This window comes from Xyrauchen texanus, chromosome 13, assembly GCF_025860055.1.
Source record: "Xyrauchen texanus isolate HMW12.3.18 chromosome 13, RBS_HiC_50CHRs, whole genome shotgun sequence".
NCBI lineage: Eukaryota > Metazoa > Chordata > Actinopteri > Cypriniformes > Catostomidae > Xyrauchen > Xyrauchen texanus.
In genome coordinates, this window is record NC_068288.1 from 28,750,610 (window position 1) to 28,772,708 (window position 22,099).

The 22,099-nt window shown below is 36.5% G+C and overlaps 1 protein-coding gene across 3 annotated transcripts in view; it reads right to left on the bottom strand.

Annotated features, from left to right (window-relative positions):
• Nucleotides 1-22,099, bottom strand: part of LOC127654394 (carboxyl-terminal PDZ ligand of neuronal nitric oxide synthase protein-like) — a 182,896-nt gene that overhangs the window by 110,263 nt on the left and 50,534 nt on the right. For all 3 annotated transcript variants that reach the window (XM_052141548.1, XM_052141547.1, XM_052141549.1), the window contains one exon: nt 17,369-17,427. In XM_052141548.1, the coding sequence (XP_051997508.1) occupies nt 17,369-17,427 (59 nt within the window). The remainder of the gene's footprint in view (nt 1-17,368; nt 17,428-22,099) is intronic.

Genomic DNA, 22,099 nt, shown 5'->3' on the forward strand with positions numbered 1-22,099 from the left:
TAATGTATTTATCCTCTTGTCTAGTTGTATATCTGGCCTTCCACATCCCTTTCTGTAGAGCCAGTGGTCCTTTGTCTATGAAGACTGTAGTGTACACCTTTGAACACGCATTGTATAGCCTTCACTCCACAAAACAATGAATGACAGACAAGTTTCTAGAGAAAGCGGTTTCATTTTTGGCCTAAGACATAAAAAAAATAATAATAATAATTATCCACTCCACAGATTTTGTATTAGCAAACTATAGTTTTTGTTCAGTTGTTTAGGACATCTACTTTGTGCATGACATGAGTAATTTTGCCAACAATTGTTCACAGACAGATTGTTTCACTTTAAATTGACTATATCACAACTCCAGTGGGTCAGAAGTTTACATTCAAGTTAACGCTGTTGTAAAGGGATCAATGGAAAGGAGGTGGTGAGAACCGGCTTGACGATGTAAATCATATTTTAATAGTAAACTTAAAAGACAACATAAACACACACATGACGGACATGTCCGTAAACGATCTCTCTCTCTCCCGCACAATCCTCTGCAGTCGACCTTTAACCCTGACGGAGGCATAATTAGCCTAATACGGGACCGGGTGTGTAGGATCACGACCCGGCCCCACCCTCCGCCCTGCCACAGGTGTCTTAAAGCAGCAAGTCTGGTTCATCCTTGAGAGAAATTTTCAATTACCTGAATGTACCACATTCATCTGTACAAACAACAGTACGCAAGCATAAACACCATGGGACCACGCAGCCATCGTACCACTCAGGAAGGAGATGCATTCTGTCTCCTAGAGATGAACACAGTTTGGTGCGAAAAGTGTAAATCAAACCCAGAACATCAGAAAAGGACCTTGTGAAGATGCTGGAGGAAACGGGTAGACAAGTATATATATAGCAGTATCCAATTACATCGGCAACCCCCAGGCTGAGGGATCAGTGAATATTCTTGCTTTAGTGATTTTGCACTGAAAATGTATTTAATTTATTTAAAAAAAAAAATTAAACTTTAAATCAAATGCATTTCTAAATTCAAATTGCACTGTATTTTTGAAGTGCACAAGTCCCTCCTGCAGCAATGCACCCCCACAACATGATGCTGCCACCCCCATGGTTAACAGCTGGGATGGTGTTCTTCGGATTGCAAGCCTCACCCTTTTTCCTCCAAACATAATGATGTCATTATGGCCAAAAAGTAACATTTTTGTTTCATCAGACCAGATGAAATTTCTCAGATGAAAGATCTTTGTCCCCATGTGCACTTGCAAACTGTAGTCTGGCTTTTTTATGGTGATTTTGGAGCATTGGCTTCTTTCCTTGCAGGTTACAAATTTATTCACACACTATGTATTTTCCTGGACAATGAAATATCTGACTGGTAGAGAATGCACAGATGAAGTAGGTTCTTTGCCAAAGAGATGTTGCCCTTCAAAACTGTTGTAAAGCCATCTTTCAAAATTTTTTTAAAACACAACACACATTTTAATTGCACTTAATTTGTTTTCCAGTTTCATTAGAATTTTTAGTTAAAATAAATAAAAGTTCAAAGTTTGAAATCAAGGTGTCTAGTTTTATTGTGTAGGCTTAACCCTAACCCTGCTTAACACAAAGTTCCCCATAATACCACCTAGCGTCGCATCAGCAGTGATACTGGGTTTGAACGTGAACATCGCAACCCCACACACGATCATATCGAGTATTGGCAATCTCACAGGCTGACGATAGGAAGATCTGTCTATGGAGATCACCCAGCCCTAGTCCACATAGCCAGTGACCTATACGGGTTATATAAACAATGAATATAACCCATGAATGTGTTTTCTTGATTGATCATATTCAAAGTCATATTTACATTGGGACGAGTGACCTGTTTTATAAGCTGGTCTATTCTCTCACACAACAATCAGCCAGACACTTCATGGATTAGGAGTGCATTTCAAGGCAGTAGACTCATAAACACATTGATCTGCCTGTTGGTACAAAAAGACTATTTATTATAATGAGATTATGCACTTTTTCATCTGGTGCATACGGTAATGTATTCCACCTCCTGCAATTGGTGACTAAGAGAAGTAGTTCTACTGATGCACACTGTATGTAAACAGTCTGGGCTATGCCAAAATAAAACCACAAAAAAGTTATTTGATTTCTGAATGTTTACTTGAATACTTGATACTTACTGTTGTATAGCATAAAGCAGAGAAATTATTGGATGCATGCTATTGTTTATTTAATATAATATTTACATTTAATTTAAACTAATTTATTTCATATTTATTTATTTATTTTGGTTTTCTGATTTTTCACAGACCAAATAAAACACAAAACTAAGACTACAACAAAATAAAATAAAAAAACAGAACAATTGAGGTACAAATGTATACAACAAAATAAAATAAAAAAACAGAACAATTGAGGTACAAAATGTATACAAAGACAAATTATCATTGGACAGATAATGCTAAAATTGCAAGCTTGTAAATGTTTGGATCATTCATTCAAAGAAAAATGAAAGAGTTTGGATCATTCATTCACACAATTATAAACACAGCCATAGTGCCGTCATTGGTGTAGGAGTGTGTGTGTGTGTGTGTGTGTGGGTAAATGGGACACAGTGTAAAGCACTTTGGTAACCGCTAAAATTTGAAAGTTGTTTCTTCAAAGTCCCTAACTTGTAAGTATCTAAAGAAACTAGAGGTATTGATATTAAAGGCCCTTCTTAATTGCTTAAATGAGGCAAATTTCCCATCTATAAACAGATCATTTATGTTTTGAATGCCATCCTTCTCCCATTGTGTAAAACCCAAGTCAAGCAAACCAGGAGGAAAAGCATGGTTATGACATATAGGGCTATCTAGATACATATCAGGAGCTTTTATACAAGTTTTAATTTGCTTACATATTTTTAGAGCATTATTTATAACAAAGTGAGTATCATATAAGGCTTTATTAATTTTATTAGGACTATTGAGAAGAGCAGCAAGATCTCATGTACATTAATGTGCTGTTTTTTCCACCAGAAGAAACACTTAGATTAGCTGCCCAGTAATAATATTGGAACTGTGGTAGGCTAAATCCTCCATCCTTCTTAGCTTTACATATATCTAAGAAGCATCTTCACACACTCTTATAATTCCCCAAATAAGGCACAATTACAGCATCTAATTGTTTAAAAACAACTTTGTGAGATAAAACAGGGAACTGCCTGAATATTTTGCAAAAATAATGGGAGTACTACCATCTTGATCGAGTTAATCCTACCTGCTATTGACATGGGCAGCATCCTCCAAAATTCAACATTTCACTTTAACTGATCCAATATTCGTTGCCAGTTTATTCTAAGTAGATCTTTGGGCTCTTTAGTAACTGTAACCCTGAGATACGCAAAATAATTTTGTGCTTTTTTAAAAGGGGTGGAATTCAAGAATTGTGGGTCGATTCTTGTATTAGGGATTAATTCGCTCTTCTCCCAGTTAATTGTAAAGCCGAAAAACATTGCAAATGTTTTGATAAAAGACAAAACTGAAGGGACAGACTTTTGAGGATCGTAACTATATAATAAAATGTAATCTGCGTATAATGAGAGATGGTCGGGGAGACCTTTAATATTTATAGGACTAATATCTTAATGCTGCCTTATACTCACAGCCATGGGCTCAATAAGAATTGCAAACAAAAAAGGTCAGAGGGGGCAGCCCTGTCTCGTTCCTCTGTATATCTTAAAGGGAGGAGACACATTCAAATTTGTGATTACAGATGCAACAGGGTGAGCATACAGTGGATATAAAAAGTCTACACACCCCTGTTAAAATGCCAAGTTTTTGTGATATAAAAGAATGAGACAAAGATAAATCATGTCAGAAATTGTTCCTCTTATAACGTGACCTATAATGTGAACAATTCAATTGAAAAACAAACTGAAATCTTTGAGGGGGAAAAATTAAAAACCTTACAATAACCTGGTCGCATAAGTATGCACACGGTCTTATAACTGGGGATGTGGCTTTGTTCAGAATTAACCAATCACATTCAAACTCATGTTAATTAGAAGTCATTACACACCTGTCATCATTTAAAGTGACTCTGATTAATCACAAATAAAGTTCAGCTGTTCTAGTAGGATTTTCCTGACATTTTCTTAGTTGCATCTCAGAGAAAACGCCATGGTCCGCAGAGAGCTTCCAAAGCATCAGAGGGATCTCATTGTTGAATGATATCAGTCAGGAGAAGGGTACAAAATAATTTCCAAAGCATTAGATATACCATGGAACACAGTGAAGACGGTCATCAAGTGGAGAAAATATGGCACAACAGAGACATTATCAAGAACTGGACATCCCTCCAAAATTGGTGAAAAGATGAGAAGAAAACTGGTCAGGGAGGCTTCCAAGAGCCCTACAGAAACATTAAAGGAACTGCAGGAATTTCTGGCAAGTACTGGCTGTGAGCTACATGTGACAATCTCCCGTATTCTTCATATGAATGGGCAATGGGGTAGGGTGGCTTGACAAACATCAAGTCTTCCAAAAGCACGTGGGAAAATGTGTTATGGTCTGATGAAACCAAGGTTGAACTTTTTGGCCATAATTCCAAAAGGTATGTTTGGCGCAAAAACAACACTGCACATCACCCAAAGAACATACCCACAGTGAAGCATGGTTGTGGCAGCATCATGCTTTGGGGCTGTTTTTCTTCAGCTGGAACCGGGGCATTAGTCAGGGTGGAGGGAATTATGAACAGTTCCAAATACCAGGCAATTTTGTCACAAAACCTTCAGGCATCCGTTAAAAAGCTGAAGATGAAGAGGAAGTTCACCTTTCAGCATGACAACAACCAAAAGCACAAATCCAAATCCACAAAAGCATGGCTTCACCAGAAGATGATTAACGTTTTGGAATGGCCCAGCCAGAGCCCAGACCTGAATCCAATTGAACATCTGTGGGGTGATCTGAAGAGGGCTGTGCACAGGAGATGTCCTCGCAATCTGACAGATTTGGAGTGCTTTTGCAAAGAAGAGTGGGCAAATATTGCCACGTCAAGATGTGCCATGCTAATAGACTCCTACCCAAAAAGACTGAGTGCTGTAATAAAATCAAAAGGTACTTCAACAAAGTATTAGTTTAAGGGTGTACACACTTATGCGACCAGGTTATTGTGAGTTTTTTTTTCCCCTCAAAGATTTCAGTTTGTTTTTCAATTGAATTGTTCACGTTATAGGTCACATTAAAGGTGGAAAAAGTTCTGACATGATTTATATTTGTCTCATTCTTTTACATCACAAGAACCTGACATTTTAACAGGGGTGTGTAGACTTTTTATATCCACTGTAGATAGTTTCAATCCAGCCCTTAAAAGACAGGACCAAATCCAAATGCTTCTGTGGCAGATCTCATGTATGACCATTCTACCTGGTCAAAGGCCCGTTGCGCATCAAGAGAAAATGATAGCTGTGTCTGTATAATGTTTGCATATAAAATATTAAGAAGACGATGCAAATTAAAAACAAAACATATCTGTCAGGCATAAAGCCAGTTTGGTCAGGATGAATAACAGTGCAAATGTGTCTTCTCAGATGATTGACAGTATTTTCCCCAAAATGTTGTTTCTATTGGGATCAGCAAAATAGGACGATGAGATGAGATCAATAAAGGATCACGTCCTGGTTTGGGAATCAAAGTTATATTTGCCCAATATAAAGAAGGAGGCAGCTGAGAGGCATTGCCACTATGTTTATACATGCGTACAAGAAATGATATCACTAAATCTCTAGATTAATTCAATAGTAAACCCATCTGGGCAGGGGATTTTTTATTTGGAAAAGAAAAAATAGCTTTATTAATGTCTTTAAAACTTATATCTGCATCTAAATATTTTACAGCATCTTCATTTAATTTTGGAAGATTCAAATTGGCTAGGAAATGAATTGAGGTGTTTGAAGTTGTATTCTCCAGGGAACAATATACATCTTCGGTTTATCTCCTAGTTCAAAATATTGCAGAGTATTTTTAATTCATTTTTAGACATGGACACATTATATTCATATTTTTAATTTATAATTTTATTCAATATTTCAGCACTCTGAGTGGTTCTATGTTCCGTTTTTAACTGCATTAGCATGTCCTCAATTTCTTTAAATTTTCCTTTTTCCTGTTTTCTTTCCACAGCCTCATAAGCTATTAATATTTCCTCTTAAAACAGCTTTCATAGATTCCCAAATAGTTCAATCGAGAACGTCTCCTTTATCATTTTGTAGATATGAAGAATTCTATTATCTCCCTGAGATAATCACAGAACCGCTTGTCCTTTAATAGACTGTTATTCATTCGCCATGTATATTCTCCTTCAACTACGCCTAAATTCAAATCCAATAAATGTGGGGAATGGTCTGATATTAACACATTATGATATTTTGAGGCAGTTGCCATGGATATTAATTTGGAATCAATTAGAAAATAATCAATTCTCAGGTAAGATTTATGCACAGAAGAGAAAAAGGAATAATCTCTATCAGAGCGGTGAAGTACTCTCCAGATATCTACTATACCAAGATTTTTTTATATAATTATTAATAGTTAAAGACTTTGATGCAGTTAACTGTCTCAGTTGTTTGTCAAGAGCTGGATCTAAGACACAATTTAAGTCTTCCCCGATGATGACATTTGAGTCTTGCAGGTTAGGAAGTTTCAATTACCTAAGAAAAAATTACGGATTGTGGAAATTTGGGCTAGTAACCTGAGTCTGATTGATCATCCCACAAACCACAAGGCATCTACCATTTTGATCTGCAATAGTTTGCTTATGTATGAAAGGGATATTGTTCCTTATAAGGATAGCAACTCTTCTAGCTTTTGCTGAAAAATTTTACTGATATACGTAAGAGGCCCAACCAGGCCGAAGGCATCTCTGTGCTGTTCGTCTCAAATGTGTCTCCTGGAGAAAATAAATATCTCCTTTAAATGTTTTTAGGTGTGCAAATACTTTCCTCCTTTTTAATAGGCTATTCAGACCCCATGCATTCCAGCTTACAAACCTAACTAACCCTTTGCTTTGGGTACTTGGAGACGTAACCATCGAATAGTTGTTCTTGATAAAGTGCCCTTAAAAAGAAACACATTTTATGTAACATAAATTAAGAATGCTAACATAATAACTTTTGCATAGTCCCTCATAAAACGTTGAGAACACGTTCCCATACTCCCAGTAAAACAATCTTTCGCCACTAATTCACTTAAACCTAACATCACAGTATTGTTAACGTAGGTTACCATTTGTTACCAAAGAGCTTTGGAAGCAGCTTCTTGACAAAATGGGTAGGTTCAACTTGCTCTTTTTTTATTTATCCCTACAATCCGGATATTTTGGCGACGAGATCAAGACTCCAAGTCGTCAAGTTTATCATACATTTGAGACGACTCCGTAGCTAGCTTTGAACACAGCTGCTTTAAAGCCTCGATTTGCTGTTCATGTGCATTCGTAGCCTTTTCAATTTCCTTCAACTGCATAACAGTTTCAGCAAATGCACTTTTCACTGTGGAAAGTGAGGCTGAATCTTTGTTAAACCTATTGTCCATACTGCCGCTGAGTGCATTAAAAGCGTCCATGAGATCGCCGTTACTGACCGATGGGACTGGGGAATTCATCCTAGCATCTACACATTTAGCGCCGTCATTTGCTTTCGCCATCTATGTTTCTTCATCTTCTGTGCCTTTATCGCTTTTTTTAAACTTTATTTGGCAGTCATTATCCTATGAACTATGCTCTACTTAATTGTTACTGTTATTAACAAATAAAATGGTCTAGGTGAGAAAATTAATGTAAGTCAGACGGAGCTTCAGAAAATGCATCTACTCAATTTCACACCACCGGAAGTCCCCCATAATATTTATTTTTTATATTTAAAAAACCAATATTTGTTAATATTTAGATTTATTGATAGCTTTAAGATCTAGCTCCCATCCTGCCTGATGTCCAACTTCCACTGCTATGTGTCGCTGAGTGATGACGACTAACTGCAGCCTGTGCCGGCCAGGCTACACTTCAGTCTGCTACGATGGACTTCACAGAGGATGAATTGATGCCAACTCCAAGACATAGGATACTTCATGTGTCACAGCTTGAACCCTGGACTCAGCATGGACGTCACCAAAATTACCTGTCATAAGCTTCCAGCTGGACTGCGATGCCCTTCACTGACTGTTCCCTGTATCATCTTGATCAAAGGATGGACTTCACTCTTTTAAAATGGAATATGTTGACAATTAATGAACTGGCAACTAAAGCCTTCATCATCCAAATATCAAAGCACACTGCATCTACTTGTACTTCCACAGTTAAAACAGGATGGACTTCAAAGACCGTCACTAATCTTAGTTCATACAACATTTTGTTTAAACATTGGCCCCTAACATTTACTTAATTCACTCAATTAAACCATGATTTGTTCTGCACATAAATAACTAATATTGCCATTATATTCATGCTGTTTAGCCAGAAGAGAATTGGCCCCCAAAGTGAGTCTTGTTTCTCCCAGGGTTGTTTTTCTCCATTAACCAACATCTTATGGAGTTTTTTTGTTCCTTGCCACGGTCGTCTTTGGCTTGCTCACTTGAGGGTAAAATATATATATATATATATATATATATATATATATATATATATATATATATATATATATATATATATATATATATACATATACACATACATATACATATACACACACACTCACCTAAAGGATTATTAGGAACACCTGTTCAATTTCTCATTAATGCAATTATCTAAGCAACCAATCACAAGGCAGTTGCTTCAATGCATTTAGGGGTGTGGTCCTGGTCAAGACAATTTCCTGAACTCCAAACTGAATGTCAGAATGGGAAAGAAAGGTGATTTAAGCAATTTTGAGTGTGGCATGGTTGTTGGTGCCAGACGGGCCGGTCTGAGTATTTCACAATCTGCTCAGTTACTGGGATTTTCACGCACAACCATTTCTAGGGTTTACAAAGAATGGTGTGAAAAGGGAAAAACATCCAGTATGCGGCAGTCCTGTGGGCGAAAATGCCTTGTTGATGCTAGAGGTCAGAGGAGAATGGGCCGACTGATTCAAGCTGATAGAAGAGCAACTTTGCCTTAAATAACCACTCGTTACAACTGAGGTATGCAGCAACGCATTTGTGAAGCCACAACACGCACAACCTTGAGGCGGATGGGCTACAACAGCAGAAGACCCCACCGGGTACCACTCATCTCCACTACAAATAGGAAAAAGAGGCTACAATTTGCAAGAGCTCACCAAAATTGGACAGATGAAGACTGGAAAAATGTTGCCTGGTCTGATGAGTCTCGATTTCTTTTGAGACATTCAGATGGTAGAGTCAGAATCTGGCGTAAACAGAATGAGAACATGGATCCATTATGCCTTGTTACCACTGTGCAGGCTGGTGGTGGTGGTGTAATGGTGTGGGGGATGTTTTCTTGGCACACTTTAGGCCCCTTAGTGCCAATCGGGCATTGTTTAAATGCCACGGCCTACCTGAGCATTGTTTCTGACCATGTCATCCCTTTATGGCCACCATGTACCCATCCTCTGATGGCTACTTCCAGCAGGATAATGCACCATGTCACAAAGCTCAAATCATTTCAAATTGGTTTCTTGAACATGACAATGAGTTCACCGTACTAAAATAGCCCCCACAGTCACCAGATCTCAACCCAATAGAGCATCTTTGGGATGTGGTGGAACGGGAGCTTCGTGCCCTGGATGTGCATCCCACAAATCTCCATCAACTGCAAGATGCTATCCTATCAATATGGGCCAACATTTCTAAAGAATGCTTTCAGCACCTTGTTGAATCAATGCCACGTAGAATTAAGGCAGTTCTGAAGGCGAAAGGGGGTCAAACACAGTATTAGTATGGTGTTCCTAATAATCCTTTAGGTGAGTGTATATACCCTCTATATATATTTATATTTATATTAAGGCTGTCAATCGATTACAATTTTTAATCGAATTAATTACATGGTGTCCCGATTAATTAATCGCAATTAATCACATTTACAAATATTTGCTGAGAAAGCCCCTCATATGAAAATAATTCAATATATAATGATACATAGTTATCTTTAAACATTTAAATATATATATATATATATATATATATATTTAAAGTTTAAATATATATATATTTAAATATATATATATTTAAACTTAAATATATATATTTAAATGTTTAAATATAATATATATATATATATATATATATATATATATATATATATATATATATATATATATATATATATATATATATAAAATACAAAATATTCAGATAATTAAAATGCATTACATTCTTGTGGCAAAAGTGTTAATCATTAAGACAATACAAAATGCGGCTGTAACAACCCTCACGGGAAGGATGACAGGAAACGAGGCTCCAACTAAAAGGTAAGGCTTTACTTGCCATCTTCCTCACAATAATTTACAACGATCTCATACAACACAACATAATCTAATATAGTACAAGCACACTGGGTTCGCTTGTCGGGTCTCCCTGACTGGAGGCTCTGTGTCTGCTTTTATGCCGCTCTCCTCGTGCTCACTGGAATTAGAGACAGGTGTTAGGCATAATTTAGCTCAGGTGAAAGCGCCCTTACCTTTTTCCTCTCCCGGACGGGCGCTTGACCACGCCCCCTCTGCCACAGCGGCTTTAGAATATAATGTATTGTTTACTACCATATTATTGAACATAAGCCAATCATTGGCATACAGTTCACAGCAATCCATTTCACAAGTGAATTTGTCAATCAGTTCGAGATTTATTATGAGGGCTTGTTTAAGGTCCCGTCAAATTGTACACATGCGTCAGACATGCTTGTGTAGCGTCTCGGGTGCATCCAGTTAAATATAGTTTAATATTTAGAACACATCTTGAGATCCCCTAGTTCGAATTTGCGCTCCATCAAATGTTTTGAACGCAAGAACGTAACTCATGTTTGTGTTGTTCTGTCTGCTGCTGGGTTGAATGTATAAACTGTGTGTTGCTCACACAACTGAAGTTTCACTTACTGCCCTCTTGAGTAGACAGGTGGTACTACATGCTTGCATTTCTCAGGAAGGAATTTTCCTTATTACGGTCTCGATTAATTGAGTTAATTTTTTTAACGCGTTATTTTTTATCAAATTAAATCGCACTGAATTAACGCGATAAATCGCCAGCCCTAATATAAACAAACACACACACACACACATATAAAATAAATACACATAATACAGAAGTTTGTTTGAAATCTTTGCAAATTTATACAAAAATAAATAATTTTTTACAAAAAAAAAAAAAAAAAAAAAATCACACGTACATAAGTATTCACAGCCTTTGCCACGACACTCAAAATTTAGCTCAGGTGCATCCTGTTTCCACTGATCATCCTTGAGATGTTTCTACAACTTGATTGGAGTCCACCTGTGGTAAATTCAGTTGATTGGACATGATTTGGAAAGGCACACACCTGTCTACATAAGGTCCCACAGTTAACAGTGCATGTCAGAGCACAAACCAAGCCATGAAGTGCAAGGAATTGTCTGTAGACCGCTGAGACAGGACTGTAAGGGTACAGAAACATTTCTGCAGCATTGAAGGCCCCAGTGAGCACAGTGGCCTCCATCATCCATAAATGGAAGAAGTTTGGATCCCTACAGTGAAGCATGGTGGTGGCAGCATCATGCTGTGGGGATTTTTTTCAGCAGCAGGAACTGGGAGACTAGTCAGGATCAAGGGAAAGATGAATGCAACAATGTACAGAGACATCCTTGATGAAAACCTGCTCCAGAGTGCTCTGGACCTCAGATTGGGGCGAAGGTTCATCTTCCAACAGGACAACGACCATAAGCACACAGCCAAGATAATGAAGGAGTGGCTACAGGACAACTCTGTGAATGTCCTTGAGTGGCCCAGCCAGAGCCCAGACTTGAACCAGATTGAACATCTCTGGAGAGATCAGAAAATGGAAGAAACTGCCCAAAAATAGGTGTGCCAAGCTTGTAGCATCATACACAAAAAGACTTGAGGCTGTAATTGGTGCCAAAGGTGCTTCAACAAATTATTGAGCAAAGGCTTTGAATACTTATGTACATGTGATTTTTTTAATAAATTTGCAAAGATTTCAAACAAACTTCTTTCACGTTGTCATTATGGGGTATTGTTTGTAGAATTTTGAGGAAAATAATTATTTTAATCCATTTTGGAATAAGGCTGTAACATAGCAAAATGTGGAAAAAGTGAAGCGCTGTGAATACTTTCCGGATGCACTGTGTGTGTGTGTGTGTATGTATGTATGTATGCATGTATATATAAAAAAAACACTATACAAATAAAAATGAAATAAATGTAAATAGATTTATTACTTATATATATATATATATATATTTAGTATATTTAATATATTACCTTTTTTTCCTGTGGTATCGACATAGGTTTTGAAAATTACAGTGGTATTTATATCAACTACCTAAATTTTGGGTATTGTGACCAACCGACTGCCAACCATCTCCATATTTTTATACAATAAGGGACAATACTGACAATCTGCAGCTAAAGATGCATTTGGCAAGCAAACAGGAAGTTCAACAGTATGCAGCACGCCTACCAATTCTGGTCAACTAGCCCAGTGTGATGTTGCCAACATGTGATGTATTCATCAAGAGAGAGTTAGTTTTAATCATGACTCATGTATTCTAGGCTGGTTGTGGTGGATCCTCTAGCACTAATGTGACTGTATTCATAAAACGCCACTAATGGTTTGTGTGTCCTCAACACACACAAACAAATGTGCAAATATCCTTGAGCAAGGTCAATCGAGAAAGCTTTTCATATTCTAATGGGGACGCTGGGCTCACATGTTGCCTGGGAGATGCAGTATTGTTGGGCTTTTGCAGCAGTGCTGATGCAAATGTCAGCTAACGCTTTGGATCAATCCCAACATGGTGATCCAGGAAAGATGAAGTGTTGAGGAACCAACATATTACATACAATTTTTATTTTTTTTTACATCTGTTCGTTTGGCAGACCTTCCAATTTCAAAAATGTACTTTCGGTTCTGATCACAAAACTATATATAAATGCGAGAGCAATGGTATGATTTTGAAACTGACGTTACAGTGAGGTAAGCCAAATCTTAACATGTGCTAAGCTGCTAAGTAATAGTACAGTACTCAAATAATTTCATGACCACAGATGTCAGGGTGACAGGTCTGTAGTCATTAAGTTCTGTGATTTTGGGTTTCATTGGGAAAAGAATGATGATTGAGCATTTGAAGCAACATGTGATTTGCCATCTGGGCCCTGTGATTTCCTTGTCTTTTGAAATAAAAAGGTAAAGGGATAGTTCATCCAAAATATTAAAATTCTGACATCAGTCACTCACATTTATGGTGTTACAACCCTGTTTGTTTTTCTTTCTTCCGTGGAACACAAAAGGAGATGTTAGGCAGAATGTTAGCCACAGTCACCATTCAGTTTCATTAGAAAAGTGGTGAGAATGAGGGCGAGTAAATTATGACAGAATTTTAAATTTTATGTAAACTATCAGATTGATCAGGATTTAAGACAGAATGTGGAAAAGTGGGTACACAATTCTACAAGTATGTGAATTATGTTTTGAGATTTATCACTAGAATTTGGGTTGGATGGTATGATTGTATACTAGGAGCAATTGTAGAAATGTGTCAACCAGAAGAGAGTTTGTATACCGTTGATATAGATATATTTGCACGGGTATCAGTGGGCAGGACTATTTAAAGTTATTTACATGTGAACAATGTAAAAACATAGAATAATGCTAAAATACAGAGCAGGACGAGTTCCAAAAAAAGTCAAGACGAGGAGTTTAGTTGAGTCACAATTTACAAGCAATATGCCACATAATATAGTATTTATATCATATAGAATTAAATTGCTGTGCTGTCCCAGGTGTGTATATAGGGCTGGGCGATATGGCCAAAATTGTTATCATGATAAACTTTTTCGATATTTATCACGATATATGTACACATTGCACTTTTTTTCAAAGTTGATGGAAGAAAAGAAGAAAAAATAAATTCTAAATAATCAAAATAGTCTCAACAAAACTGCACAGGGCGTCCAGAGACGGCCAAAGAAGTGGGGTCTGCGGGATCTTTTACCAAAATATTTAAATATTTTATAGTTTATCAAATAAAAATTAATGTTAAAAGATAATATGTTTGTTTTGAAGCATAGTGACAGCAGTCCAGTATTTGTTGGAATATGTTTACATTAAAATGATTTATTTTTTATATTTTTTTAAATTCAGATTCCCAAGTATGGGGGCATAGAAGCCCTTGTGACTGTGGAATGATGCTGAATGTGGGTTCAGGGGTGTCCAGAGAGAACATTTTGAAAAAAAAAAAAATGTAAATGTAAAAAACATTTGTATATTTTCATTAAAGTGAGAGACTAGTCTACCAACTAGTAATTTTAGCCTTTCCTTTTCCATTCCACATATCTAATTAATTTTCACAAAATTACAACAAAAATCAATTTGTTTATTATTAAAGGCTCTTAACATGCTGATTAATAAAGATACATTAGAAGGGAAAAACATTATGGTCTAAAAGGTGCTTTGAAACCACGTTAACTCATGCGGCGCTTCATGTCTACACACATGCAGGGAAAAGAGGCAATGCATGCGGAGCGGGACAGGATAGAAATTATACATGTTTGGTGCTAGAAAACAATATTCAAGATTACAGCGCAGAAAGATCAGAGCTGTTGTCCACATCACTTTTGTTCTGAAGCGCTCTTCACTAGAGACGATGAGACGGCACAACCGTTGTCATGATGTCTTGCGGTGTGGATGGAATCAATCCGGTGTCCGACGTAGCCTAATCACTAGCAAGGCAGTTAGCATTAGCAAGTTCATCCAGTCTGACCATACTTTACCACTGGCTTGTTGTGAGCGAAGCTGAGAGCGTTTTCAATTCATTCCTATGAAAGCCGAACTGCTTGTGTGTTAACGACACGACGTAAATATAGAAAATTCCTCAAAAGCTTATCGTCGATATCGTGGATTTTCTTTATCGTGATAAATATCGATATCGTTTTATCGCCCAGCCCTATGTGTATATCGGCTATTTTACAATAACGTTGAATTTTCACACATTCAAATCAAAATGTGGATTTGTTTTCATGTTTTTAAATATTAGCATTATGCTTTGAGTGCTTGGTTTCATAACTCGAGGTATAAAAATGTGAAACTGTTTTTGCACTGATACCCCGGTTATTAATTTGTTATGAGTGAGATAGTGTACAACCTTTTATTTGTAGAGAATTTTTCATTTCAAGGTTTCACTTTTTTTTTTTTTTCCTCCAAATAACATCTAATGGAGTTTTGGGTTCCTTACCACCTTTGGCTTGCTCACTGGGTGCCTAAAGACAAATAATTATTAAGGCATGATTTTCAATGGCCTTTTTCAATGAAACTGCTCAACGAGGATTTAAGACATTATTGTCATTACAGCATAATCTTTGGTAAAGCTGCTTTGAAACGATGTGTATTGTAAAAAAGTGCTTTAATTCACTGGATTATGTAAATTAATTACATGTTCAATGTATAAACCATTTTATTCCTTTACATTTTTTAGGAATAATAACTATAGTGTTATATTTTCACCATGACATACAATTACTCATACTGTGGTATAACATTGTGGTTGTAAAGTATTACAACCTCATGAAAAAAAGTGCAAACTGGTTGTTTGAAAACTATGTACGGGTGTCCCCCTTACAGAGACAGCAATCTGACTGGATTTCATTCTGAATGCCCTTGAGACACCAGGATCAACTGAATCCTAGATAAAACACTTATATTCCAGATGAGCTGCGGTATTGTGGATCCAAACGAAAGCTTGAATCTCAGCCATCCATGTCTGTGCACAGCCATCCTGACTCTGTAACATGGTGACTGTCATCTTATCACTTTGCACCACAGAGTCTTGCAACAATACAGTTGTTCCTTGCCAACTCTGGATCAATCTGACACTTGGCATCAGAGCTTAAGTGCAAGCGGAGATTAATACTGATGACATAGTGCTGTAGCCCTCTCATTTTTCATTAGATCTGTCAGCTACTGGTAAATTGGGTCCTGCATCACTCTCAACAAAGCATAGTGAATACAGCTAGTGCATGTGTGTACATGTGCCTGTGTGTAAAATGAAATGACTGCAAGGCAATGACCTTGTCTGCAGTCACAGTGATGTCTGCTCCCACTACTTCAGACCACTCCTTTCTTTTGACTAATCCAGAGATTTGAACTCCAACCACAACCTCTCATTATCCAGGCTCTGAAAGACATAGTGGGCAAACAACAAATACTGATCCCCTGCACAAAGTTAATTCTCCTTGTCAAACTTCAAAGTACATTAATATAAGGTTGTATTTAAGGAATATTTCACAATTTAAAACTCAATATTTAAAACTAAAACATATTAGCATGGAAGCAGCCTTAAAAACATGAATTTTTATGTTCCACTGCAATGTGCTTCATTTGGCTGTTTTTGAATTAATCTTATGTAAACAACCCCAAAGTCCCACATCCGATTGGGTGTCAGGTAAACCCAAAAACCTCCTTAAGACCGATAAATCGACTAGCCGTTCAGAAAACACACCAATAAGCCGAAGAAAAACAAATATGAAATGTGCAAAATACTACATTACAATAAGTAGATATTGCAGTGTGCATTGATCTTTCTAATCTGTAGAACACTGTGTCTTAATTTGCATAATCAAAAAAGAGAACTTATCCCAGTGCTATTTGTGCCTCCCACTGCCTAATTACTTTAATGAAATGGAGCCCAATTAAATCCCACCATTTATTGAGATCTCAATTATTACATTTTTCTGGTCTTCTGGTTACACAAGCCTTTCCATAATCATATGAACCAATGAAGGATTGGCATACAGAATGTTAATTTGAAAATGCTTGTCAATTTGGTTTTAGCTTGTCTTCCTTCATAATTATTTAAAGCACATCACATTAATAGTGGTTAAGCATGAGTGTAATTTGAGTGCCAGCCACAACAAGTCCCATTATGCAGAGCTGTACCAAAATTTGAGCTCAATAGAGAATAAGGGACTCCAGTCAAGCAGGCTTGTGAATAACACAATCACATTGTGATTTTGATGGTGATGTACTGCATTTAGATGCACAGTTTTGGGGCAATGACAATAATTTTTTCACCTTTAAAGTTGAAAGATTTCCATTCTGAGTTGATTCACTACATAAATCATTCCTTCTCTGGACTGAGAGACACATTACCCAAGAATGGATGCAGTTATAGTAAGAGACATTGTAAGAAGCTCTGCACCTGTAAATTGGGTCTTGCATCACCATCATCTTGCTTTCGTCCCAGGTCCATTCTTTTTTCTGCAGGAAATGAGAGAGATAATTTCAGTTTACCACATGTCAAGCTTTAATGTTTGAAAATATATCCTAGGCAGAGGCATCATTTCTCCATGTTAAACCAAAAAATAGCATGAGGCAAAGCATGATGCAGAAATTGCACTGACTCTACCCACTGACAATAAACTTTAAGTGAACTGGCCTAAGGACAAAACCATCCCAAAAAACAGCTTAAGGCAAAGTATCTTCCCAAAGGGTGAACACAGAAGAGCAGGACTGTGATCTCTGTAACCCTCCAATTGCTTGCTCAGGTCTGATCTTAAAAAGCTGGGGGTATGATCATGCTATTTTTTAAGCTAGCTGCCTGAAGCTTAAACCAGATTGCTACCATCATCCCAATCTAAATTATGGCCTGCAGTTGTTACTTTAAAAAATAGAGGCTTATTCAATAAGCAACCTGTTAATGCTGCACCGACTACTGGCCAATATTATATTACATATTGTAAATTTACAGTACTGTGCAAGTCTTAAGCACATTGAAATGTGTCACAAAAACAATTGTCTTCAGATTGTTTTTATTTCTTCTGCATTAGTGTGTCAAAGGAAATATTAATTTTAGATTTCCAAACATTCCTTTTGCAAATAGAACAGAACAATGGATGGTATGGAAAGCTTAAAATGTCTACTTTTAAATAAAACCATTCAAATTTAAAACAAATATTCTCCTGCAATGTAATCTCTATGAAACAAAGCGATGTACAGTTTTTACTGGTCAGCGAATTATCTCTAATGTGATCCCACCCACCTGCAGAGCGTGCTATTCATACGCTAATGTGCTGAGACAATCAATGCAAATGGTAAACACCCCCGACTGTGCCTTGAAAACATATAGATCATTCACTTATCTGCACGTTTGAAAAACATCACAATACACAAGTTAGAAAACTCCTGGATAGTGACGAAGATTTACAATTTTCCTCAGAAGAAGAGCAGGACTTGTATTTTGAAGAGAGACTTGATCCAGCCAAGGATACATTTAGGTTCATTTAGTTTTAATTAGTTGACATTAGAGGTCGACCGATATTGTTTTTTTTTTCAGGCCGATGCCGATCTTTTGAAATCCGGATCGGCTGATGGCCGATTAATGCTGCTGATTTATTTTGGCCGATATGTGCTTGTTTTTAACCTCTTATTTGAACCTTTAATTTGAAAGATAAAATGTAACACAAATAATTACTTAAGATAGAGAACATTTCTCAACAAATACATTTATTGAACACTTGACCAATCTGCACTTGTACACTTAAAATTAAAAATGTATAATGTAAAAACATATTGTATAAATAATGTATCACAAATATATTAAATAAACGAACTGCTCCGAAACACGAAGGTTGAGATCCAAATGCAACTTTAATTAAGGGGCAATCCAGACACGTAATCCAATATTCAGAGCATCCAAGAGAAGCACAGGCATAACTAGGGATGGGTATCGTTAAGGTTTTAATGGTATTACAATCTTACCGATACTGTTTATCGATCCGGTACTTTAACAGTATTCTTAACGGTTCTTTTTGTTATATATATAATATATAATATATATATATATATATATATATATATATATATATATATATATATATATATATATATATATATATATATATATATATATATATTACACAAAGATAAATGTTATATAGGCACAGTGATTTAATTTCAGGAAGGTCTACTAACATTACTGTTCAGGTGTGGTCTAAAAAGAAATCTAATAAAGTAATCAATTGTAAAATAACACTGCATAGTTTATCATAGATAGATTAATGTTTATTAATGCAAAAGTTATTCATTCAAGAGCTGTACGTGATTTTCTCTTTGCCTTTTGTTGTTTGATTCGCAGTAATGGCTCAATCGTCAACATGTTCATTAGACAGCTTCCCCTTTAAGACCGAGTGCAGATCTAATAGGCTCCTGATGCAGCATATGTTCTCCCCAACTATTTCCATAACTACGTCCATTTAAGGCATAAACTGTGTTTAAGTGAATCTCCAAGCCCGTCGTTTTGACATATTTTTGTGTATATTTGATCGTTTAGACGCGCACATGAAACCTAAAGTAGCCTATAGTTTGCTTGTCTCTTTGCGGTGTGTTTCGGAGCGCGCGCCGCCTTGGAAACGGTATCTCTTGCGCTCTTTTTATTATTAAACGCGTCCCGCAATTTAGCAACAGTAGCTAGACTGCATTTTACAACAATCACCGATCGTGCTGATTCTGACGTTAAGTTTGAGTTTTAGGGAGAAATGTCAGTGCACCGCTGTGAAGGGAAGGAAGTTGTGCTAGACAGAATGCGGCTTATGTATAAATATTCTTTTTATAATCTTTGGAAGGCGAAATCTAAAATAAAATCAGACTAATAATCACAGATCTAAACCAGGCTATGTCTGAATGTTTAGTTCTGTCATTCATTAAGCTGGGCTCGTTTTGTGCTCGCTGTGGCACCGCGTGAGCGAGTTCTCTCTCGCTCTCTCTCTCTCTCTCACTGCGAATAGCAAAATTGCATCACAGACAAATGGTTTCATATTATTATACATAGAAATGGCTGGCGAGATAAAATAACTTTCTCTTTATAGCAATAAAGAATGTATTTTCTTAATTTCTCCAGTACCGACAGCAGAACCGATAACGTCCGAGCTTACCAAAGCCAGTCCTTCAATAGCCTATACTGCGTTGGTATATTTTTATTACTTATTTCTCTGCATTGAGTGACAACCCTCTCAAATATAAGACACACAAACAGAACAAATATAAGTCTCAGATTCACTGTCTGTAATTGCTAAATTCTTGCTTGCTTATTGTGATATGATAGCAACCCTTCTGCTGTGATAATGCAACTTCAACTACGCTATCAATATCCAAAGTAGCTGAACGTCATGTCAACTATCGCGTTTTTTCTTGAAGTTGGCAGTAACATATCAAAAGTTTTTAATTAAATCTAAAGAAGTTATACAAATTTAACCCTTACTGTTTTCTCCAAGGAACTTAGCTCCTTCCTTAAACACTGGAGGAGGTCTACTCACTCTACTGGAAAATGACTCTAGGGGCAGCGTGCGTCAAACAAGTGTTCCACAACAACACTAGGCTGCCCACAGATGCGCTTACCTAATAATCGGCTTGATATGCGTGGATATTGGCCGATGCCGATTATGTAAAAAATTAATTGGTCGACCTCTAGTTGACATACTATATTATATAAACATGTACATATTTTACTAGTGGGACTGTTTCCAGACTTGCCAGCCAGAATTCAGAGTATTGAAATATGTCCTAATAAGCAAGTTTGTTACATTTAAATGCTGTTTCGGCTAAAGCAGGTATTTAAATTGTATGCTATATGATATAACTATGATATGTAATATAATATAAAAATAATATGAATGTTTAGATTATATTTTAACTAGTGTTTATGCTGCCTCATTATCATCAATGAAGCTTGTGCTTGCAAATATCTGTTCAGGTTAAATAAGTAAAATGCACTTTAAATATGCCCATATTAGAAAATTAGCATATTATTATGATTTCTGAAGGATCATGTGACACTGAAGACTGCAGTAATGTTGCTGAAAATTCAGCTTTGATCACAAATTGCATTTTACAATATATTCAAATAGAAATCTTTTTTAAATTGTAAAAATAGCTCAAAATATCACTGTATTTTGGATCAAATAAATGCAGTCTTGGTGAGCAGAAGAGACTTCTTTTAAAGGTAGTGTAGGTCTAAAATTAAGTAAAGTCTATATGTAAAGAAAATGTACAGTCAGATTACTTCTTTAAACTTAATTAATTTTGATAATTAAGTCTCCTCACATTCATTCTCTTTGTCACATTCCTCATTGATAGGCCCAGGGGAGGGGTCTTTTGTCTGCTTACTTGTGAATTACAATCAATATTCATGATAGTTCACGTCTCCTTGCATATGACCTTTCTAACACTAAAAGTGTCTTACAAAAGTTCACTTACTATATTTTTTTTGTATGAATGAGTGAGTGATCAGGATGGTTTTCACATCATTTTGTAGCAAAAACTATAGGCTACAAGATCCAGTTCTCAAAAGGCTTGTGGACAAATGTTTATTACACTTCAACAACCTATCCTTGAGTAATCATGCTAAATTGCTAATTTGGTACTATAAAATCACTTACCATTATATCTAACACAGTTGAAAGCTATTTGGTTCATTAAATTAAGCTTAACATTGTCTTTGTGTTTGTTTTTGAGTTGCCACAGTATGCAGTAGACTGGCAGGTCTTAAGGTCAATATTAGGTCAAAAATGGCAAAAAAGAAACAGCTTTCTATAAAAACTCAATCAATCAATGTTTTGAGGAATGAAGGCTATACAATTCTTGGAATTGCCAAAACAATTTAGATTTCATACATGGGTGTACACTACAGTCTTCAAAGACAAAGGATGTACAACTAAACAAGAGGATAAGTATATCAGAGTCTCTAGTTCGAGAAATAGATGCCTGACACATCCTCAGCTGACAGCTTCATTGAATTCTACCTGCTCAACACCAGTTTCATGTACAACAGTTGTAGGTTTCCACTGAATGAAGCCTTAGCTTGACGCTTTATCCACTCCCTTCGTCCACATCCACTTGAATAAATCCACAGGACAACTCGTAAAAAATATATCAG